This window comes from Hyaena hyaena, unplaced genomic scaffold, assembly GCF_003009895.1.
Source record: "Hyaena hyaena isolate Hyena2069 unplaced genomic scaffold, ASM300989v1 scaffold_521, whole genome shotgun sequence".
Taxonomy (NCBI): Eukaryota; Metazoa; Chordata; class Mammalia; order Carnivora; family Hyaenidae; genus Hyaena; species Hyaena hyaena.
The window spans coordinates 980,767-1,006,022 of NW_024081153.1; the positions used below are offsets into that span (position 1 = coordinate 980,767).

General features: G+C 33.6%; 2 protein-coding genes and 1 pseudogene across 7 annotated transcripts in view; 2 read left to right on the forward strand and 1 right to left on the reverse strand.

Annotated features, from left to right (window-relative positions):
- The window catches only part of DOCK7 (dedicator of cytokinesis 7), a 220,793-nt gene that overhangs the window by 118,289 nt on the left and 77,248 nt on the right, over positions 1–25,256 (reverse strand). For all 6 annotated transcript variants that reach the window (XM_039255290.1, XM_039255289.1, XM_039255288.1 and 3 more), the window contains exon 14: positions 24,912–25,074. In XM_039255290.1, coding sequence (XP_039111221.1) covers positions 24,912–25,074 — 163 coding nt within the window. The remainder of the gene's footprint in view (positions 1–24,911; positions 25,075–25,256) is intronic.
- ANGPTL3 (angiopoietin like 3) lies at positions 940–9,858 on the forward strand. The gene is made up of 7 exons (XM_039255291.1): positions 940–1,434; positions 2,116–2,231; positions 4,837–4,943; positions 6,250–6,363; positions 6,782–6,877; positions 8,947–9,213; positions 9,621–9,858. The coding sequence occupies exons 1-7, from the start codon at positions 940–942 to the stop codon at positions 9,803–9,805; spliced, it is 1,380 nt and encodes a 459-aa protein (XP_039111222.1). The 3' UTR covers positions 9,806–9,858.
- On the forward strand, positions 23,747–24,265 carry LOC120247423 (annotated as a pseudogene).

Genomic DNA, 25,256 nt, shown 5'->3' on the forward strand with positions numbered 1-25,256 from the left:
ACCAAAGCATTTAGTATTTTTCCTTTTAACACTATGTTAGAAATATAGTAAAACATTTACTTTTGAACATACTATTAATTTGTTGGTTTTGTTAAATTTATATTACCAAAACTGTTACCAAGCTCACGAAGTTCAGACAAACTTATAAAAAGCAAACTGTTTCTGACATTGGAAGTATATAATTCTGGCTTGACTGTACAAGACCACCTAATCTACTGGCCTTTCAGTGGGCACATGGAAAAGAAGTTAGAACACAGACACAGCTTTACACTAACACAGAAAGGGAGTGAAATGCCTTGTAATATATGAGATTTTATAATATACAAATATGGTTAGGAAAGATCATCTGAAGCAAAAGACATACTAACAATTACAGTGACAAGTAATAGCAAACACATAATCATATGTTAGCTTAAACAGAGTATCACAGGAATGCAACATTGAGAACCATCAATACCACCTGAAGCAGAGGAAGAAGGCTTCAGAGAGAAACCATTTTTGGGAATAGGTTGCTGTTTCCAAAATAACTAAAATATAATTTGGGAAACGCATCCTTAATTCATTAACCTTTCTCAATCTTAATGTTAATTTAACAATCAAAAGAGCTGAATTGTAAATCTCTTAAAAATCATGACAAGTTAAAAATAAACTTTTCAAGACAGGTAGCTCTCACAACCCTGAAACTGAAGTTTATAATACTGCAGAATTAAATACAGTAACAATTTAAAATGAAGGTTAATTGCTCATTTCTTTGATTTCATTTAACACTGATCTAACTCAATATAGAAGGTTACATTCGTACAAGTTTACACAGCTTAATGATTAACTACATTCACCTGCCAACCTTACTGTTTGCAATGTGGCAAGTAGTGGTATATATAGAGTTTAGAAGTCTAGATCTGCCTACAGGAGAAAATTTGTTGAATAATTAGGATAAAAATGCACACGATTAAGCTCTTTCTTTTTATTGTTCCTCTAGTTATTTCTTCCAAAATTGATCGAGACTATTCATCATATGATTCTATGTCTCCAGAGCCAAAATCAAGATTTGCTATGTTAGATGATGTAAAAATTTTAGCCAATGGCCTCCTTCAGTTAGGCCATGGTCTTAAAGACTTTGTCCATAAGACTAAGGGCCAAATTAATGACATATTTCAAAAACTCAACATATTTGATCAGTCTTTTTATGACCTATCACTGCAAACCAATGAAATCAAAGAAGAAGAAAAGGAACTTAGAAGAACTACATCCAAACTACAAGTCAAGAATGAAGAAGTAAAGAATATGTCACTTGAACTCAACTCAAAACTTGAAAGCCTCCTAGAAGAAAAAAATCTACTTCAACAAAAAGTGAAATATTTGGAGAAGGAATTAACCAGTTTAACTAAAAATCAACCTCAAATTCAGGAACACCCAGAAGTAACTTCACTCAAAGTAAGTAGAACTCAAAGAGGGTTCATAATTATGTTTTCAATATGGATCTTTTTAAAAAATGTTTTAAGATGTACTACTTCGTTGAATCACTGAAATATACTTTTCTCAAGGAAAAAAAGCTCTAGGAAATAAAATTTCTGGTTATAATTTCAAATTGGTTTTTATTATTCTCTAACATTATACAAAAAACAAATAAACTTTTTATTTCAGATGAAAATTATAAATCAATTAATAAAATTTTAAAACTAAATTATTACAGTGTTGCCAATTACTAGAGGCAGGTAAAAAGTTAAAGGAATATAATTTGAAACTATCCTCTCATGTTTAAAATGGATAAAAGTAAAAATAAGTAAAAATAAAATGGATGAAAGTAATAAGTAAATGGTTAAGATTAATTCCTATTAAAATACTGTGAGGCTTTGTTTTTTTTTTTTAATTTAACTGAATTACTGCAAAGTTCAGGAAATTAGGTTTTAGAAATGGCACATTTTAGAATAGTAAAACAAAAGGATGTGAAAGCATACAAGAGAAAATGGTTGCCAATATTGAGTTATATAATCCACTAATAGTATTAAAAATTTAGACTGTAATAGTTGCAAAAAACAAAAACAGGCTAATTTAACAAAAAAGAAAGAAGGAAAGAAGACAGATACTTCTAATCACCCTACAATCTATGTCCAGAATTTTGTAGAACAGCAAGAAAACAGCATCAAAGACCTTCTCCAGACTGTGGAGGAACAATACAGACAACTAAATCAACAGCACAGTCAAATAAAAGAAATAGAAAAACAGGTAAGTAGATATTTTAATGGCTTGTCCAATCTTTTACATAGAATTTAGACTTATGGGAACATTAAAGCCTGAAGTTATTTTTAAAACTTACAGCTGGATAGTGCATAAACAGATTATATCGGTATGATTGTTAAGATTGGAGACTCTGAAGCTCATAAACTACCTGAATCTTGGCTTTAAAACTTTTGTGTGACCTTGAATAAATTACTTAACCCCCGTCCCTCACTTTCGTCACTTATACTATGAAGAAAATAACAGAACCGATCATATAGGAATGCTGTGAGGAAAAAAAAAAGAATTTATGTAGAGTATATCTTCAATATAGCCACCAACATGATTCTATCCAAAGTTAAAGTTAGATCATATCTCTATTTATTTAAAACCATACAATGGCTTCCCATCTCACTTCCAGTGGCCCACTAGACCCCAAATGACTCATCTCTCTGACTTCATCTCCACTACTGTAGTCATACTGGGGTACTCTTCCCAGTTACTCAAACACATTGAACATGGCTGTCTCAGGGCTTTTGCCCACGCTCCCCGTATCTGGAATGCTCTTCTCCCTGGTATCTGCATGGCCCACTCTCATTTCCTTTAGGTCTTTCTCAAATGTAAAATACTCAAAGAAGTCTTACTAAGTCACTTAATCAAAAATTATAATCTCTAAACCCATACTTAAAACCTGCTACCTCTTTCATTACTTTCCTTTTTCCTTTACATTTATCTCTATTTCACATAATATATATATTTTAGTTATTTATCTTGTTTTCCCCTCCCTAGACTGTAAAGTCTATGAGAACAGGATTTTCTTCATCTTTTTATAGCTGTTGCCCCAAAATATAGAATATTGTCTGAGACATAGTAGGAACTCAACAAACATATGTTGAGTAAAATTAATGTCATATTTAACACAAAGAAGTCAACAAAAGCACACTATTAATAGTAATATTAGAAACTGTGTGCTTGATAATTAAAGTTCAGTACCCAACAATATAATTTATCTCCAATCTAAACAGCTGGCTAGGTAAGTGAGATACCTGTCTTGAATAAAGCTATGTGATAATTTACATATCTCAATACAGAATTACCACAGTTCAAAAATATTAATTAGTAATGCTATGAAACAGGCACTCAAAGAGGGTTCCAAAAACAATACAAACCTGGAGAAACTTGTAAAAAACAGTTGCCAAGAATTATAAAACAACTTCCACTAAACAAACATATTGTTATAAGTTTCTGTAATTTTATAACATAATTTTGGATTATTTTTTCTAATTATAAATCATAATTTACTAGGTTATTTTATTTTTGCTAAGTATCCAAAAGAGTTTGTTGCCAACAACTATTATTGATTTCCCTAATTTCCTCACTACGTTATTTTTCTAATTTCTTTTTTCTTACATCTTTTATTACAGTTAAATGAGCCTATACACAAAAACAAATGTCACTATTATCAAATGATATACATCTTGTCTAACAATAAAATATATGAAGAATTCAAAACAATGAATGTCTGAGTTGGGAGAAGCCTTAGATCATCTGATTCAACTTCCTCAAATTTAAAATAAGAATCCAAAATGGGTGCCTGGGTGGCTCAGTCAGTTAAGCATCTGACTTTGGCTCAGGCCATGATCTCACGGTTCATGGTTCGAGCCCCGCGTCAGGCTCTGTGCTGACTGCCAGCTCAGAGCCTGGAGTCTGTTTCAGATTCTGTATCTCCCTCTCTCTCTCTGACCCTCCCCTGCTCACGCTGTCTCTCTTCTCTTTCTCTCAGAAATAAATTTTTAAAAACATTTAAGTAAATAAACAAACAAACAAACAAAATAAGAATCCAAAAGTCTTTAAGTTAAGTGACTTTAACATCATACAGTTATATAGGAGAAAAGGCTAATACCCAGTAAATGAACTTTGCAACAGACCCTTATGAGTTATGTCCTAGGAAATGCTGATATTAAAAACACTAATAATAACCCAGCACATTTTTACATAAAAATAAACTGTTATTGCTAAAACTAACAATGAAATATTTAATGTATTTAAAGTAAGCAAATAAACCTGCCAATCTCTACATATATGTTTACATTCCAATAACTATTAAGAAAGCAGCCTTATTCAGGGTGCCTGGGTGGCTCAGTTGGCTATATGTCTGACTTTGGCTAAGGTTATGATATCATGGTTCATGAGTTGAAGCCCCACATCAAGTTCTCTGCTGTCAGTTCAGAGTCTACTTCAATCCTCTGCCCCCCTCTATCTCTGCCCTATTCTACTCTGAATATTCTATTCATGTAAGTAAATAAAACACGTTAAAATATGCTAAGCAAAGCCTCTACCTTTGGTCTTGCTGTTTTTTTGACTAATTTTTGGTTTGTGCTTTGCTCTCTCTCTAGTTTTTTAAACTAATTAAACAATGTTCCTGATTACATATTTTGAGAACAAGTCATCTGTGAAATCTGTATAGCATGGTTTATCCTCCTAACATCAAAAGCAGTAATATTATGAAATTTAAGATGTATATAAATTGTAATTTTACTATCCTCCCCCACAGTCCCCTAACTGTATATTCCGTACCATTTTTAAAAGAAGATTTATATTCTTTCATCAGCTAAGAAGAACTGGTATTCAAGAATCCACAGAAAATTCTCTTTCTTCTAAACCAAGAGCACCAAGAACTACCCCTTTTCTTCACTTGAATGAAACAAAAATTGTAGAACATGATGGTAAGTTAATTTGTTGGCTTTCCTTCTTGAAGGTATTATCATCAAATTCTTCTCCTATCTTAGACATTACCATAAAAAATTGCTATTGTTGGGACCTGTTCTAAGCTAAAAGAGAGTAAAGAGACAAATCCACCAAATACAATGTGTCAACCCTAACTGGATCCTGGCAGTTCTTTTTTTTAACTCTATAAAACACATTCTTAAGACAATCAGGAAAACACAGATGTAGACTTGATATTGGAAAATATTTAAATTTTCTTAGATGCAATAATAGTATTATAGTCATATAAGAAAATAATTTCATATATAAGAGATACATGTTGAAATGTTTAAGTGGTTAAGGGTCCTGATGTTTGCAAATTACTTTCAAATAATACAGCAAAATATATATTCGTATAAATGTATGTTTATGAAGCAAAAATGGCAAGACTTAACAATTGCTGAATACAGGTGAAAGACTATGAAGTTCTCTCTATAATGTTTCTACTTTCCTGTTTCCTTGAAAATTTTCATAAGAAAAACACAAAGATAGGAGAACAAAGTCTCCTTTCCAAACAAAACTTTAACAAAATAATACTTTCAAAACACATTTACTTTTGTGTAATTCATACACATACACAAAAGATCTCTGTAAGTTTCCTTTATGTATGTTCACTGATTCCACCTGCTAAGTGCAATGCACCAAACACTGTAATAATGTCTCATGTAGTATTATATTAATATCCTTCCTGGGACCCTGGGTGCCCAGTCAGTTAAGTATCCAACTTCAGCTCAGGTCATGATCTCACCGCTCATGAGTGTGAGCCTTAATCAGGTTCTGTGCTGACAGCTCAAATATGTGTCTAAAATTCTCATTTTGTCACTTTTCTTAAAAAGAAATCAGTTTGGGGGCACCTGGGTGGCTCAGTCGCTTAAGGGTCTGACTTCGGCTCAGATCAAGTTCATGAGTTCAAGCCCTGCATGGGGCTTTGTACTGACAGCTTGGAGCCTGGAGCCTGCTTCAGATTTTGTCTCCCTCTCTCTCTCTCTGCACCTCCCTGGCTTGTGCTCTGTCTCTCCCTCAAAAATAAACATTAAGAAACAATTTTTTAAAAATCAGTTTGATAATAACTATTTTAATAGTATCTGCATAACATGCCATCCAATAAATCCACTTCAGCCTAAAGTACGTTCTCGGTAATACATTACTGGAAAAGGCTAAGGACCACATGCACCACAATTCTATAAAATGTCAAGTAAAAGCTCAAGCTCTAAAGATACCATTCCTATTACTGTATCTTATGTAATAACACTTTCTTGATTCTAGACATTCCTGCTAATTGTACCACCATTTATAACAGAGGCAAACATACAAGTGGTATCTACTCCATTAGACCCAGCAACTCGCAAGTTTTTAATGTCTACTGTGATGTTAAATCAGGTAAGACCAACTGAAGAGAAAATGGACTATAATTAGTTCAGGTTACTCACTACCTATTAGTAACAGTAATCCTATTATCTTTGTTCTGAATATAGAATTAAATATAAGTAACATGAGTAGTCATACAGCTCTAGTACTTATATTTGCTTTGTTTAGTTTCGTATTTCGTCATGCACTTATTCAATATTCTCCATCTTTTTCAATAAAGTAATCTGAAATAACTACTGTTAATAAGTTTATTAAGACAAATTCATTAGTTGCCCTTTACTTAACTTCTTGATACAATAATAAAATGGTACTACCACAGCAACATTAATAACTATATTACAGTGCCACCAATTAAAACAAGAAAACAGTATTTTGTTGCATCTGTCAGCATCAATCTACTGAAGTACACAATTACGTTCATTATATTCAGGTACTTCATGGACAGTGATTCAACACCGAATAGATGGATCACAAAACTTCAACGAAACTTGGGAAAACTACAGATATGGTTTTGGGAGTCTTGACGGTAAGATAACTTCATTCATCACTCATTCACTTGTTAACTTAAAAATATTCACGTTCCTGGGTGGCTCAGTCAGTTGAGCATCTGACTTCAGCTCAGGTCATGATCTCACAGTTCATCAGTTCAAGCCCTGCATTGGGCTTACTGCTGTCAGCACACAGCCCATTTTGGATTCTCTGTCCCTCTTTCTCTTTCTGCCCCTCCCCTGCTCACACTCTCTCAAAAATAAATAAAAACACATAAAAAATATATTTACTGAGAAGCTATTATGGATTGGGATTAGGAATTCAACGATGAATGAGGAACAGTCCCAGCCTTCACAGAACTTCACAGAACAAATAATTACATATCTGTTAGTAATTTACACTTATGACAAGCATCTGTTTGAATTATGCTTACAATAATTTCATATTTGCTCTTAAGTATATGTATCGTCATTTAATTTGATGGCTTCCAACTATCATAACTATAATTATTAGACAATGACGATTAAGTGTTATGTACTCTGGTAAGTGAGTGGTAAATGCTATATTGAAATGAGCTATGAATAAAACCATCCTTATCACAGGTCATTCTACTTTCTTTTTTAACATTTCAGATATTATTTGGAAAGTGGAAGGAAAAAGGAAACTGTCAGATGTACAGCACTAAATGTTTAAATCTCAGTTGTTTAAATATTATAAATATATACTACAGAATGCATGACTTAAAGGAAATTAGTTAAGTCAATGCAAATTACTATATTTTGATCACAAAATATGTTAAAATAAAATAAGCATAACAAAAAAGGTTTTAAATCCAAAAAGGCAAGTTATAAAAATTCAGAAATGTAAGTACTCATATATAAAGTGGAAAACATCCATTTTATGATATCAAATTTTTATTTTTACTATTTCACCATTTAAGAAATTTTGTATTCAAGCCACTAGTTAAATCCCTACCTAATCTTCTAAGAATGATTATTTGTAACCCCAAGTCTAGAGGACTCATTAATTTCTATAAGAAAGTAAGCCATTTATACTTGTAAGCCTTAAAATGGTCTTCTAATTCAATACCAATAAAAAAGTTTGACTTTTTTTCCTTAAATACTTTAATAGGACTGTGATAATTTAAGAGTCGATTCATATTTATGTTTTTTTTTTTTTTTTTTTTTTTTACAAATAGTTTATTGTCAAATTAGTTTCTACATAACACTCAGTGCTCATCCCCAAAGTGCCCTTCCTCCATGCCCCCCCCCTCCCCCCCACATCCATCAGTCCTCAGTTTTTGTCAGCATTAAAGAGTCTCTCATGGTTTGCTTCTCTCCCTTTCCCCCATCATTTCCGCCCTTCTTCTCCCCCTTGTTCCTCCGTCAAGTTCCTCCTAATCCTCCTATACATGCAAACATATGATATTTGTCCTTCTCTGCCTGACTTATTTCGATCAGCATAACACCCTCAAGGTCCATCCATATTTATGTTGTTTTTAATTCCAAATAAAAATAATCTTTTAAATTACAGAAAAGTTATTAAGAATTATGTTTTTTAATTTAAAATGTTGATAAAATTTGATTCCCTTATTTTTCTATAAAGAAAACGTATATTAAGCAAATATCAAAGATTGAGACTATATGTGAGGAAAATGATACTTCCATCCAAGTAATACTGGATAAAAAAGTAGAAATCCTTAACAAACCTTTTGACAGTATATGGGTATTAATAAATTCTTGACAGCAAAGCCAGTACACATATGGACCTAGAAATGAGATGATATTTTAACAATGACCAGATCTAAAGTATCTACAATTGCCTAATATGTTTCATCCAAGAAATATGTCTCACAATATTCATTTTAGAAAGGCTAATCAAACTTTAGGCAGGCCTATTAATATTTTTATATTTTTTGTGCATTTCATTATCTTCAATAAAATTGTTTTAACCAAGGCATTCAAGGTTAAAACAACTCATGGACTTGCACCAAAAAAAAAAAAAAACAAAAACTAAAAGACAAACAAAAAAAAATAAGAACAAAAAAAACCCTTGTTCATGCCTAAACTGCACTTAATAACCCACAGATTTTTACTTTCTTTCCAGGAGAATTTTGGTTGGGTCTAGACAAGATATACACCATAGTAAAGCAATCTAATTACATTTTACGAATTGAACTAGAAGACTGGAAAGACAACAAGCATTATATCGAATATTCTTTTCACTTGGGAGATCATGAAACCAACTATATGTTACACCTAGTTGAGATTACTGGCAATGTCCCCAATGCACTCCCGGAACACAAAGATTTGGTATTTTCTACTTGGGATCATAAAGCAAAAGGACATGTCAACTGTCCAGAAAGTTATTCAGGTATCTTTTTCCTACTATCAACATTCATTTTCATATCTATGAAGTATCTTCCCAAAGTATTAGCTAATATCACAAAGCCCAACTCTTTAAAAATTGAATCCCAAATAAACATTTTCTCTATAGGTAAAAATCTCTTAACGTAACTATTAACTAGATTATGGTTCAACTTGGTATTTTACCTATAGCCTTTAGGTACTTTATTTTATAATAATGTTTTATAAATAGCCTCAGATATTTTATTTTGGGTGGTATACATGAGACTTACACAGACTATTTAAAATGAGGAAACATGCATAATGCATATAATACTGTCATATTGTAAGAAATGAAGATGTACTCATGGGGAAATGCAATAACAGTAACTACATGAATTTGTATTCATTAAATTCCATAACTATCTTCTTTAGGAGGCTGGTGGTATCACGATGTATGTGGAGAAAACAACCTAAATGGTAACTATAATAAGCCAAGAGCAAAAACTAAGCCAGAGAGGCGAAGAGGAATATACTGGAAGTCTCAAAATGGAAGGTTGTACTCTATTAAATCAACTAAAATGTTGATCCATCCAATAGATTCAGAAAGCTCTGAATGAACTGAGACAAATTAAAAAGCCAACAAATCAAACATTAAATTCATCTGAAATTACTGCAGTTTGATAATCTGGTATTAAATCCCTAACAAGGCTTCAGAAATAGACTCTTGATTTTAAAGCCACTATTACCTTCAAAGTAAACATATCATCAAATTACCTCAAAGAACAGTTTATCTTTCCCAATCAAAATTCTTCTATCATTTATACATAGATTTTGTGATATGAGTATCAGTTTTATATAGTCACAATCTAAATTTTAACCAATGGGTGAATTTTTAAGTATTTTTTTTTTTAAATAAAGAACTTACAATGACTTTTATTTTAAAAATCATCATGTAGGCTAATTTCTCAACTTCCTCAGTTAAAAAAATTAATTTTCTTGCCAAAATTCTGAACTTGAATATAAAAGTCTGATAATTGTATAGTTCCTAGATGCTGTAATATTATTAATTTTAAAATTAAAATTCAGTCAGCTCAGAGTCACATTAATATCTAATACTAGTTTTAAAACGTTTCATTTTGCTACAATATAATCTGAAATAAATGTTTGAAATGCTTTATTTAGGAAATCAAATTAAGCAGGATAAAATACTATGTTGAAGTAGGTTAACTGTCTTAAATGCAGTAGATCATGATTATTAGGTTATACTGAGTTTAATATTAGGTATCACTGTAACTTAATATATTTGTTAACTTATTTATATAGTGCATACATTTTATATATTTTAACACTTAATAATGTGAAAACAATTTTAAAGGGATCTTGTCAGAATGTAATGAGAATGAATGTATTTGCGGCATCGAGTTAAATAATTTATTCTCCCTGACACAGTATGCTTCTAATACTTTTGTATAGGTTGTCAAATAGAACTAAAAATCATAACAAGTTGCTGAATGTTGAAAGAGGCTGACAGATGTGTATGTATATTTCCAAATTCAATAAAGCCTCATCTCTTAAAACATAGAAATTTAAATCTTTAGTTTTTTAGTGAGAAGTAATAGAAGTATGATTATGTGATTTCTAATTTAAATCATTTAAATTCTAATCCTCAGGGATTACCAGATGCCAATCTGCTGGCCAGAATATCACTTGTCAGTGTTTATTTTTAAATAAGTTTTTAAAGAAACTAACAAATGGAAATAAAATTTTGAATTAAATCCAGTTTTTAAAGAATAAAATGCCCAAGTTACATAATGACTTAGTCAATAAATATTCAGCATTATGTATTTTAAATTACTCTATGTCATATACGTATAACATGTGTCATATGTAAATATGTATGGTCTATGTGGATCCTACATAATTATTTTGTTCCAAAAAAGTACAAAAGGACAAAGGCAAGAAAAAGTTTTAGTTTTTAAAACCACAGCCGAACTGTCAAAATTGACTTTAGAGCTAGAGTGAGAAAATGCTTCCCCCCCAAAATTAGAAGCTTTTGAATACAAAATAATGCATATTTAATATATCAATTGCTTCTTCTATCCGTTATCCAATGTTTTTTTTTACAATTCTTACACAACATGTTTCATTTTGTTCCTTTTAGGCGTACTAAGTTATTTTTTTCTGCATATAAAATGTGCTCATTTGAGAGATAATTCTGGTAGAGAAAGGATTTTTTTAATGATTCACAAATTGTGTCCTTCTGTCCTCACTATTTTGCCAAGTATTCTAATTACACCACTAACTCACAAGTGTCTAATCAAATGGCCTTTCCTCAGTCTGCATTCGCTTGGATCTCTCTTCTACTTACTAATCAACAATATTCTTCTTCCAAACTTCACCTTCATTTCACTTCCACACTACTACTACACGTTCCAAGGACTATCCTTAGCCCGAATCCGTTTTTATAGCCCTATTCCTTCCTAGTATGTGATGTATTTGGGCCAATGTACAACCTTCAATCATCTCTTCTACTCTGATCCTCAGAAATTCTACTCTCATGGACTCGTCTATTTTCTATGAGTAAAGTTCTCAAATTTACATATTATTCCCAGATCTTTCTCCATTTCCCCTTCTTATATTGCCTATCTGCCATTCCTCCTTTTGATATCCTATAGTCTCCTCAAATTCAACATATCAAGTAAATTCAATAAAGCCTTACCATCCCTGTAAGTCCTTCCTTTTACCTTATCACACCCTCCTGATCTCTGCATACTCATTAATGGCACTACCATGCTTCCAGTCATCCAAGCTTAAGACCTGGAAGACATCTCTGTCTTTCTACTTAACTTTGTAAATCACCTCTCCTGTATCTTAAGTCACCAAATGGAATATAATCTTCTTTTGAAAGGTCTGTTAATATACCATTTCTTCCCATGTCTATTGCCCAAAGCCCACCAAGGCCTGCTTTTAACCTGAGTTTTAAATTATCTAAATAGTGTCTTGCCTAAGTTTGTCTATCTTCTTTCAATTTTCCTAAAACAAATTTAATTTACAATGGCTGCATACTACTTTGACCTATGATGTTCAATCTTGTGTATTAAAAGAGTTTAACAGCTTGAGGATAATGAAAGCATTTCCTTACAGTGCTAGGATGAAATGGCTTTATATAAACAATTCTTTTTAGAATCTTACTAGGATTTTACCTTAAATCTTACAACTTATCTTAAAATTGCATGTGAATTGTGTCTTCTACTCTATAAATCATCTTCATATAGAAAGTTATTTCTTCCCCAAATCTTCTAAAAACTGATATTCCTGGAAGATGTGCCATGTTTATCCTGTGGTCTTACATCTGTCATATAGCAAAAGTGTATACCCCAATTCAAAGGGCTTAAGCGTACAGAACAAAATCCAAATGTCTTCCAGGTATTCAAGAGTTTCTACAGCCTAACTCCAAATTATCTCTTTAATGATTTCTCTTGCCCAACACAAACCCTAAGCATTAATAAAAATTATCTACTTTTAAACATTGCCTATTTCCTAAAAATACATTTCCTAATGCCATTTGTTTAGAATGCTTCTATACGCCTATCTGTTTGGGTAGGTCTATTTATACTTCAAGATGCAGATGATTTTACTTCCTCTACAAATATCCTAGTAAATGGGGACTCCTCCCTCTAAAATTTACAGCATTACTGCCTGTACCCCTCAATTGGCAGTTAGCAAGTCAAGAAAACAGAAAAGTACATGTGGCAAATCATAAAAAAAATCATCCAAAATAGTAATAAAAACTCCTAGAACATCAAAAAAGATGGTCAATCGACTTGATTTTAGTAAATCACTGCCAAATTTCTATACCAAGAGTTCACTCTGAACCAGTGTGAATTTTACTGAGAGCAAGTATACACATTTCTCATTTCAGAGTTACCTATTGCTGTATAATCTGTTTCTTCCCCATCATCTTAGAAGCAGCATGTTCTCATACTTGAATCTTTTCTTCCTAATAGCATAACTCATGGAAATCAATTAGTTCATTCATTAAACAAAACTGTATGCATTAACCAGTATTTATTGAGTTCCTAGTATGGATTGTTACATATTTCACCTTTTGTTATAGGAAAATCAAATTTCATTGTGATTTTTTCCATCACAAATAAGCACAATCACTGTGTTTGTAATGTTGAATGATTATCCAATACAAGAAACATTATAATAAAAAATTATTTAAGGCCAAAAAAAAGAGAACTAAAAACAAAATGACCAAACAGTTGGCCCTCTTATCAAAGTCCAAAGTATTCTCAAGGCAAATGAACTGGGACAAAATTACTCAACTGGTGTGAAATGTTGAGTTCAAGGTCATGAAAACAGAATTAACAATCTCCCATAGTATACCTTTATAAAGCCAGGTTTCAATGACATTTTAGAAAATATAAAATCAAGGATGCCATCTCAAACAAAACTGTTTTTCTAAATTCCTATGTTGAACCTTGGGAGCAATCAGATGTCTAACAAAATGATTAGGTATATCCGAAAGAACAACAATCTGCAACCTTAAAGATGTAAGGCTGTACATATTTTCATATAAGCAACTAAGCCTCTGTCTCCACATCCCATATATGAGAATAATAATAACGTTACCAAATCTACCTCATAGGGTTGTTGTAAACCTCAAGTAAGATATGGTATTTGAATAGTTTTATGAACTAAACAATGTATATACTTCTAAAAACTAGATCTTGGATATCACTCCATAATTCTTTAAGTAGGGAATCTGTACAAATTTTTCCTAGCTGAAAACATGCTAATTTCTCAGGATAGGAGAACAAAATTGCTCTCATATTCTGCTACTGTCCTGGAACTTTACTCCTTCCCTCAGAGTCTGAGATAACACTCCTCACATTCAAATGCAAGCCCCTAACTAAAACATCTTGGGTGCCTATGTTAAAATGGTAGAAAACAGAGCTCCCAACTCAAAAGCTTTTGTAGTTAAAATAAACTAGGACCAATCAAGACAGAATAAAAGCAAGAGTGGTATATCTAGGACAAATCTGGAACAGTAGAGTACCTAGCAATAGCTTACAACATCCATGAAAACTAAAAATAATTATGGAAACCAATACTTTAAAGCAGGGGGCTATAAACTTGAGTGGTAAGTAAAATACTCCTTAATTCTCACTGAAATTTGCATTTCCTTAAATAATGAATGTAGGAAACTAACCATACCAGTATTAGCAATACCTGAGACTTTGTTATTAACAGAAATGATACATATATTTGTATCACAACTAGTGCAGATATCTCAGGATATTGTCACATGCTTATTACTGCTTAGAAAATACGGTAGTTTTCAGGCATGTGGCTAGATATTATTTAATTCATTAATAAAGAAACATGTCAGAACTTTAATATCTTGGTAATTATAAGTGAATATAATTGATTTCCTTTGTTATTCTATTTGTATTTTATGCACGTAAAAACATTATTCCAAAAAAGAGAATCACAGGATTCAAGACTGCCAAAGAGTACCATGATATAAATTTTTTTAAAATTTTTAAATTTTTTTTTATTTATTTCTGAGAGAGAGAGAGACAGTGTGAACAGGGGAGGGTCAGAGAGAGAGGGAGACACAGAATCCTAAACAGGGTCCAGGCTCTGAGCTAGCTGTCAGCAAAGACCCCGATGTGGGGCTCGAACCCACAAACTGTGGGATCATGACCTGAACCAAAGTAGGGCACTTAACCCACTGAGCCACCCAGGCGCCCCTGATAAAAAAAATTTAAGAACACCAAATTTAAAACAAGATCTACCATCATATGACCTAGTTCAAGAAACACGAATTACATGGGTCATAATATGAACATATACATTTTGACTGGTGGCCAATCTGTTTCTAGAAACAAAACATTAGAGAAAAAATTCAATCAATATGTAATAAGCTTATGTAACTACTCAATAGAAAACATACTGAATGATACAATGACTAGGCTTTGCTTTTATAAACTACACAGGTGCCGCCTAGGTGGCTAAGTTGGTTAAACATCTGACTCAGTTTTGGTTCAGGTCATGATCTCACAGTTTGTGGGTTTGAACACTTCCTTGGGCTATGCACTGACAACACAAAGCCTCCTTGGGATGCTCTCTCTCTCCTTCTCTCTTGGTCTCTCCCCGCTTGTGTATGTGTCCATGTGTGCACACACACTCTCTCTCTCTCCCTCCCCCCCAAAATAAGTAAATAAAATTTTTACAAAATAAACTACTATAGGAAAAAAAGGGAACAGGTAATATATGAAACAAGAATGATAACGGAAGTTGATTGTACTGTTCTATTTAAGTTTATTTACTTCTTTCTGAGAGAGAAAGAGAGAAGCCCAAGCAGACTCTGCTCTATCAGTGCAGAGCCCGACAAGGGGCTCCAACCCACGAACCACAGAGATCTCATAAACGGAGCCAAAACCAAGAGTCAGGCACTTAAATGACTGAACCACCCAGGCACCCCTGTTTCATTTACTTTTGTTTATGTTTGTAATTTCCCATTATAAAAAGCTTAAGACTATATTTAGGTTAGTGGGACATCTGGATGGCTCAGTCAGTTGAGTACTCGACTTTGGCACAAGTCATGATTTCATGGTTTGTGGGATCACTCTACATCTGGCTCTCTGCTGTCAGTGCAGAGCCAGCTTTGGATCCTCTATCCCCCTCTCTCTGCCTCTCTCTCCCAAAACAATAGACTATTTTTAAAAATGACTGTGGGAGCGCCTGGGTGGCTCAGTTGGTTGAGCATCCAACTTCAGCTCAGGTCATGATCTTACAGCATGGGTTTGAGCCCTAGGGTGGGTTCTGTGCTGATGGCTTAGAGCCTGGAGTACAAATGATTATTAAGAGATGTATGGGTGAGATACATATTCCTAACTGCTAACCAAGGTCCAAATAAAAAAGAATGGCGTTCTTACACCGATTGTTACCAGGTACGAACCACTGCATTTGTTTTTATATTCTTAGTAACACAATATTTGATAGAATCAGTCTTTCTAAAAATTGGAAGAAAAACAAAGATATGAAAGTTTAATAGGTGATTACAACTAAGGCTACTGTTAAGAAAGAGGCCAACTCTAACAACCTTGCCAAGAATAGTGTGAGCTCTGTGACGTAGTCTTAAAAATAGAACACACAAGCATTTGCTCAATTACATATACTTTGATCTTTGTAACTCAAATGCCAACAGTGGAGGTCAAGCACAAATTTTAAACGTGAGCAACATCACACACAATCCAGTATCTAACTTTTAAATGATTTCAGATACTCAATAAAAAACATTTCCCCCACTGGTATTGATTATGGAAATATGACAAGTGCACTAGGAGTTTTCTGTGATATTGTGATAGCATAAGTATTTCCTTGATAAAGTAAGCATTTGATATAAATAACCTCCATTTGGCAGAATAAGAAATGCATGACATTAGCTAAAAACTACCATATATCTATATACCCTCATTTATCCCTATAGAGGATTTGAAAAGACCAGGTCCTTCCTAGATTAACACTATATAAGAATAAGTGAACAACCAATGTGTAGGGGGGAAAACTTGTTTAAATACAAAAATCTCTAATTTTAGGTGTGGCTTAATAGATTTTTAAAAATATATTTGACAAATCTCAACAATTCCTTTAAAAACTATTTTGAAAAAATAACAAATTAAAATATATATTTTTTACATATATGTCCTTTTAGATGGATTTTTCTACATTGTCTGATTATAACCATAAAAATCAGAAGCACAAGGTGTTCAATAGGAAATCTGTCATTTTCAAAATTTACCTCTTTTTAACCTGTGTTCTCACCTCAGCCAAAGGTTTGCTTCTATCACGTCCATTCATTCAGACAAAATTAAAAAAAATTTTTTTACCCCATGAGACCCTTTACAAAAGGGTTTTATACTGAAAAAGGAAATACAATTTGCAAATATCTTAAAATTCACATTGAAAATGCTTAAATTTCTAGTTTTTTCAGTTACAAATGTGAGCCCTCTGGAATATCAGCTTTGTCATCTATAAAACAGATAATCATACGCAGGTTGCTAAGCACAGCTAATGAGATAATGGTGGTATATAAATTAAAGCCAACTTTTCTTTTTTTTTGAGCATTATTCACTGGGAAAATGTACACCTATAGATTTGTATAATAACCACTAGTATGTACTACCCAAAATTACAGCTTACTGTGAAACATAACTTAAAAGGTTAAAAAGAATTCAACCTGAGCTAGAATATTATTGTGATCCAGTAACAACTTAGCCAGCAAGTATTTATGGAAACTTTGCAAATTTTTACGATGGCTATATGTTAGCTGATATCTGCTGAGGTTTCATACGTCCCGTTTTGTAATTCTAGAATTATTTCTATGCTAGATTTTCTAGATGTGATAAAGGGTATTTTTTTAATACAAACTACAAACATTTTAACGGTCATGAGACTAAAATTTTTTAAGAAGATTAAATAGAATAAGCAACCTACATGATTTGATGTTCTTGTTACATGGACACTGAAGGCTCAAGTAATAACACAGAGCAAGCTACCTTCTTGCTTGGGATAACCTCCCTTCTTAAGTCATTCTCTTATCTAATTATACCCATAAAACCCAGTATACTTATGCTTTCAAACTACTCTCTCTTTAGTTGTATAATGCTTGGATAAGTGTAATTTAATAAAACCAATGATAATAATGACTTAACTTTCACTGAACATTTTTTTCAAGTTTATTTATTTTGAAAGAGAGAAAGAGAAGGAGTAAGGGGGTGAGAGAGAGAGAAAGAAAGGGTGGAGATGAGCAGGAGAGGGGCAAACAGAGAGGAAGAGACAGTATCTCAAGCAGGGGCTGTCAGAACAGAGCCCGATGTGGGGTTCGATCTCATTAACTGTGAAATCATGACCTCTGCCAAAATGAAGAGTCAGATATTTAACCAATTGTGCCACCCAGGCACCCTTTAATGGAGCATTTAATATGTGCAAGGCACTTTGCAAAAACCTTTATATGTATTACCTTATTTAATCCTCACAAATTTCTACAATATAGGTACTTTTATTATACCCATGTAAAAAAAAAAAAGGGAAAGCCAGTCAATCTCCAGTTTTAGATAATTCCTAAAAATAAAATATGGTTGCAAAATACTGGTTACAGGAAACCATTTCCCATTTCAAATAACACTGAAACTATTATTTCCTTATATATCTTGGAGATTGGTTTTATAAAAAACTGCATACAGTCAACTTTACAATTACTCTTTTCTAAAATGAAGAACCTTTTGTGGCAAAAACTAACAACAGGAAAAATACCAACAAAGTATAGAAACCATAATTCTACATCTATATTCTCGTGTGCCTAACTTTATGTCTTTGAAGACACCCTTATAGCAAAAAATAATTAATCTCTTTCTTAAACAAAATAATGCATCCTTCTTGCTTCAACAGCTTTCATGGGTAACCTATTACTAACAGAGTACTATAATCATTTCTGCACCCTATTAAAGTCAGTAAACTGACATCCTATATCACAATTTATCAACATTTGTTAATGAGTTAAAGCATTTTGCATGAGATCCTTAAAAGCTGTACACAAGATGAAAAAAAGATTATACAAAGTTCTAACCTGAAACAGGGGCGCCTGGGCAACTCAGTAGGTGAAGCTTCCCACTCTTGATTTTGGCTCAGGTCATGATCTCATAGTTTGTGAGCTGACAGTGCAGAGCCTGCTTGGGATTCTCTCCCTTTCTCTCTGCCCCTTCCCTGATCATGCTCTTTCACTCTCTCCCTCCCTCTCTCCCCCCACTCCCATAAATATATACACACACACACAAACACACACACACACATGAACACACAAATAAACTTAAAAAAAATTCTAACCTGAAACTAATTTATTTTGATGAAAAATTTAGAACCTAAAGCAGTATCTGTTTTCAATAAATGTTTAACATGAATAAACCTAAATTTATTGACAAGTTTGGCTAGTTTTACTGTTTCTGGGAATTACTGCTCACTCATGAGAGAAGAACAGTTCTTCTTTATACATTTAATGAATCGTTTATGCCTGGAATGAGTACTGGCTTTTAAATTAATAGGGTATTTATATACAGTCCAAGCTAAAGCCACTGAGATATGTTAAAAGATCTCTCAAGATCACTGTCAAGTTAATTAGCTATGAATGCAATCTTACACTTGAAAAGTTTACTGCCAGAATAGAAAATAATTATAGTTTTGGGCAATCAATTCTCCTTATTGATGCTAAACACTTCAAATGGTAAGGCATTCAATCATAAAAGCCAAAATCAAATGCAAATAAACAAGTTACCTGAAACAGCTAATATGTTTATTTAATTTCTAAAAACTCATACAGCAAAACTATACTAACTTATAATTTATTAAATTTACTTAAATCTTTTGGTATATTAGCTTATCCTTCTTCTTGAGGAGGAGTTAAAGCTGGATACAGTAAAGCTAGATACATACTTAAGAGAAAACAATATGCTTCTTATTCAGTAAGAAGTGTACTCACTTGATAGAGGTTCTCTACCCACTCAAATCCTGAAACATGTCTAGATTTTCTATTTTGGTGCTTGTTTCCATTACTTCTTAGATATAATACTCTAGGATGCCATTGCTATCAACTGTTATACTCAGCTCAATAATAAGGTGTTAAGGGGCACCTGGGTGGCCAAGTTGGTAAAGCATCCAACTCTTGATTTGGGCTCAGGTCATGTTCTCATGGTTCATGAGTTTGAGCCCCACATCACGCTCTGCACTGACAGTGCGGAGCCTGCTTGGGATTTTCTTTCTTCCTCTCTCTCAGCCCCTTCTGTGCTCTCACTTTCTCAAAATAAATGAACTTTTAAAAAAATATGGCATTAAAAAATCATTAAACAAGGATAATGATATACATTTTAAGACAAATAATAAGATACATAAAAGTGTTCTGCCTGCTTTAATAAAAATGTAACAATTATCTAGCAACAAGAAATTTTCATTTTATTCATATTGTCAATAACTACAAATATTAGATGTACTACCTCCCAAAAGATGAATAACATAGAAAAAAAAAATAGGACCTGGGTTCAGGACCAGATAAATTTCCTAATCTCAGGCTTATTGTAGAGAAAAATAAATACAGCCAGAATTATAAGATTCCTCTGGAATTATAAGATTCCTCTGACACTGAATAAATTAATTTAAATGACAATTACATACTATAAAGCATTAAATAAATGTTATGTCAGTACATCACATGAAAGTTCAGAACATCAGGGATAAAGAAAACAACTCAAAAAAGCCTTCAAAGGAAAACTACCAACAAAGGATTAGCAATCAGAAGTATACTGCATCACTCAAAGGCTTCACTTAAAGTCAGAAGACAGCTGTGTCCTGTTTTCAAAATCTTAACAGAAAATAATTTAAAACTTAGAATATTGTATCCAGCAAAATTAGTAATTCTGGAGTAAAGGTAAAATAAACATATGGTCAGATGTAAAACTCTCAGAGAATTTTCTCCTAAACATCCTATTTCAGGAAGATACTGAAGGCTCACAGTAAAATGAGTAAAACGAGAAAGACAAATAAATGGGAAATAAGGACTTCATCGCAAAAGAAATACCAAGAAAACTTCCAGCATAATGGTCAACAGGCTCCAAGATGACAACTGCAGGAAGTCTAGCGAGCCCAGGAAACTCCCTCTGCTGCGCTTAAATTTACTTCGCAAGGAACGGACTGAGGGTCTGATGTAATCTATACTGCAAGAAGCTTCACAGAGAATTGTAGTGACAACATATCAAAAAGTAGGGAAAACTATATACAACAAATGCAAGAATAAAATCATAGGAATCTACATGGCTTATTTGCTAAAATGGTTACATAAGAATCACAACGTAAAAAGACTAACATTAATTTAATGAAAAACTTGGATATAACTAAATATGGGAGAGATAACAAGTGTATGTATTCTTTTTCTTGGATTTATGCAAGCATATATAATTCTAGGAAGGAAGATCTAAGAGTTAAATCTTCATCTTCTGTAACTGTCGATAGATATTTAAAATTGAACAAGAATCAAGAAATAGTAGCATGAATATGTTATTTAGAAACAAGAAATAAAATACCAAAAGAAGGAACAAAAAGAGTTGCCAGTGATTGACATACTGAAAATTAGATATCAAGGTAGGGAAAAGCTGGTAAAAATGAGATGAAAGACCTCTGTTATTGGGGCGCCTGGGTGGCTCAGTTGGTTAAGCGTCCAACTTTGGCTCAGGTCATGATCTTGCAGTTCATGGGTTTAAGCCCTGCTTCGGGCTCTGTGCTGACAGCTAGCTCAGAACCTGGAGCCTATCTTCAGATTCTGTGACTCCCTCTCTCTCTGACCCTCCCCTGCTCATGCAGTCTCTCTCATGCTGTCTCTCTCTCTCTCTCTCAAAAAACAAAACATTAAAAAAAAAGACCTCTGTTTTTAATTTTAAGCCTACAGTACTTATAAATTTAAGTATAATCATAAAATCAGTTTAAAATATTTAAATATGCAAATAACAACAAGTAGGAAGATGAAAGAAAAGACCACTCACAATTTCCAAAGACACCCCCAATTTCCAATCAAATGCAAAATAAGTAAACACAAGTTAGGGATGTTCTAGATGAGATTCCTGTACTAGATAAGAGGTATAGCTGATACCTAAAAATTGTTTCACAAACTTTAGATTATATAATTTTTCCTTTATTCCATGTCCTTGTAACTACTTACATATATACATAATTTATAGAAGAATAATTTCACATTACCTTGTTTCTCTTAAAAACAATATATATTTTCCTTAGCCTATCTTCCAGAAATTTTACTCACACTAAGTGCCAATTACACTTAGTGTTTTTGGCTCTGTACTCTTACAAGAGAAGACAGGTATTATTATTATTATTATCTCCCATTTTTTTAATAAGAAAACTGGGTGGCCGATAAATTAACTTGTCTGAAGTCACCAAATAGGGCAAAGTGGAGTAAGAAATCACACCCATATCTCCATGACTCTAAATGTCACTCTCATAACACAATATGGTTCCTTATTTCTTAACTAATTGAATAAATATTTACTGTCTGCTTCCCGTGTGCTAGCACACTATTCCAGATGCTGGAGATAAAGTGATAAAGGAAAGGAGCACCTTGCTGGCTCAGTCAGTAGAGCATGCGACTCTTGATCTCAGGGTCCTTAGTTCAAGCCCCACCTTGGGTGTGGAGCCTACTTAAAAAAAAAAAAAAAAAAGTGATAAAGGAAATAGGCAAGTCCCACTTACAGTAATTACATTCTAAAGAAAAAGACCAAAGAAAAACCACTTGCATCACTATATAATGTAATGGTAGATAATGACAAATACAAAGAAGGGTGATGAACAAGAGGAGGAAAGCAGTACATCTTTTTACTGAGGGTGAAGACAGTGAGTCTCTCTATGCAGTGATATTTCAGCATATATATCTGAATATCGAATCAAACCACATGAAGATCTGGGGCAAAACATGTCAGGGAAAGAGAAGAACAAATGGTAAAAGCCTTATGCAGAATGGAATTTTGTTTGTTCAAGGACGGTAAAAAGGCCAGTGAGGTTAAAGTGACATTAGCAAAGCGGAGTAGGATATGAAGCGAGAGACGGCAGGAGATAGAACATGTAGAATCTTATAGACTATTACAAAATAAAGCATTATTTTTCTGCTTATAATGGAAGCCACTGGAAGGCTTTAGATTGAGGAATGAATGATCTGATAATACTTTAAAATTTCTCTTGCTAGGGGTGCCTGGCTGGCTCAGTCGATAGAGCATGTGACGCTTGATCTCAGAGTCATGAGTTCGAGCCCTACTCTGGGCAAAGAGATTACTTAAAAATAAAATCTTAAAGAAAAAAGTCTCTGGCTATAATGCTGAAAGTGATTTAGGCAGGATGGAAGGCAGATGGTCAAATTAGAAAGGTACAGAAAAATTTGGAGCACCTGGGTGGCTCAGTCGGTTAAGCGTCTGACTCCTGATTTCAGCTTAGGTCGTGACCTCACAGTGCATGAGTTTGAGCCCCACATCAGGCTTTGCACTGGCTTGGGATTCTCTCTTTCTGCCCCTCCTTTGTTTGCACTCTCTTTCTTTCTCAAAATAAATAAAGAAAAAGAAAAAGAAAGAAATCACTTTGATTCCAAAACATCTGGCCTCAGAAACTGGGTAACTAGGTGGTGAAATATGCTATGATGGGGAAGTCTGGGTTAGAATCCTATGTCTGAGCTGCCCTGTTAGATATGCCAATGTCAAGTCATGGGCTGAACCCTTAGTGTTATAGAGTGGTCAGCCTGTAAAGCCTATCCAACAATCTCATGTCAAGTATTATAAGCAGTGTACATCAGTAAACATTGTTGATTACTTGTTAGACCACAGCCCAGGCACATAACCTTGGTTCCTGTGTAATACTAGATTCTGCCAATAAGAATATGTGAGGGCTTTCTGTCCAAAATCTTAGCAAGACTGTGGGGGAAGCTGCTGATCTCTGAGCTTCAAATGCCACCCAAGCACGAGAAGAAGAAAGACACTGGAAAGTCGGACAAAAAAGAAAGACCCAGTGAACAAATCTGGGGTCAAGGCCAAAAAGAAGAAGTGGCCAAAAGGCAAAGTTCAGGACAAGCTCAATAACCTAGTCTTGTTTGACAAAGTGACATATGACAAACTGTAAGGAAGTTCCCAATTACAAGCTCATAACTCCAGCTGCTGTCTCTGAGAGACTGTCAGAGCGGCCCTTCAGGAGCTCTTTAGTAAAGGACTTATTAAGCTGGTTTCAGAGCACAAAGCTCAAATAATTTATATCAGAAACACCAAGGGTGCAGACGTGCCAGTTGCTGATGGGATGCATGAACAGATCCTACCAACTGTACATTTTATTTATTTATTTTTTTTCCAACTGTACATTTTAGAAAATAAACCTTTATTAAAAAAAAGAACATCTGCAGAAATACAGTAACTGGGAGTTCTAATGTTTTAACCTAATAGCGTACAATTCCAATGCTAGCTCTACCACGGTGAAGTATATTTAACCTCTCCACCCCTTTACTCATTCCTAAAATAAAGGTAATACCTACCTCAAGCTGTGAGGATTAAACAAGATAACCTATGTAAGATAATTAACATTTGATATGGCACATAGTATAAGCTTAATACATTTCAGCTGTCAATAAATCATGTGTTAAGAAATGGATTAAGTAACAAAGCTACCAAAAGTTTTTGGAAAGTTTCATTCTAGTTCTACTTCAATAATAGACTGGACAGCATCTAATCTCAGAAATCTCCAACATCAGGGGCATTTGGCTGGCTCAGTCAATAGATCATGCAACTCTTGATCTCGGGATTGTAAATCCAAGTCCCATGTTGGGTATAGAGATTACTTTAAAAATAATAAGAAATCTCAAGGGGTGCCTGGGTAGCTCAGGTCGATAAGTATCTGACTCATGATTTCAGCTCAGGTCATGATCTCATAGGTCCTGAGATCGAGCCCCAAGTAGGCTCCATAGTAAAGGTGGAGTGTGCTTGGAATTCTCTTTCTCCTTCTCTCTCTGCCATTCTCTACACTTGTGCGTGTGCTCGCACTCTCTCTCTCTCCCCCAAAATAAATAAATAAACATTTTTTTATCTTAAAAAAAAAAAAGAAATCTCCAAAATTAAAATGTGTTACCTGTAAGTAGTGTTTGGAACATAAACATCCCTGGCAGGAAACTCCAAAATTTCTCTGGTAGGTCTAACTCTACTGTCTGGGTAAAGCTTCACCTGAAGCAGCTCTGGAGTTAGGCAATAGTGGGGATTTTCAGGTGCAGGAGAAATGTCTATCTTCAGCTGAGCTGGGTATAAAATATATTATAAAAACAATGTAAACAAATAAATAAAAACTTCACATTAAAAATGTTCTTGGAAGGATTTAGATCCTCTAAATGCAAGAAGTCTGGAGAGAAATCAAAATTACTATTACCTCAGACCTCTAAATTATTTCATTTTGCCAAGTCTCAAACTTACAAATTACTGA

Coding starts and splice junctions, on each gene's coding strand:
- ANGPTL3 (XM_039255291.1), top strand. CDS start 940: ATGCACACGATTAAGCTCTTTCTTTTTATTGTTCCTCTAGTTATTTCT. Junction 4,944..6,249: donor AAAAATTGTAGAACATGATG/GTAAGTTAATTT, acceptor TCTTGATTCTAG/ACATTCCTGCTAATTGTACC. Junction 6,364..6,781: donor CTACTGTGATGTTAAATCAG/GTAAGACCAACT, acceptor CATTATATTCAG/GTACTTCATGGACAGTGATT.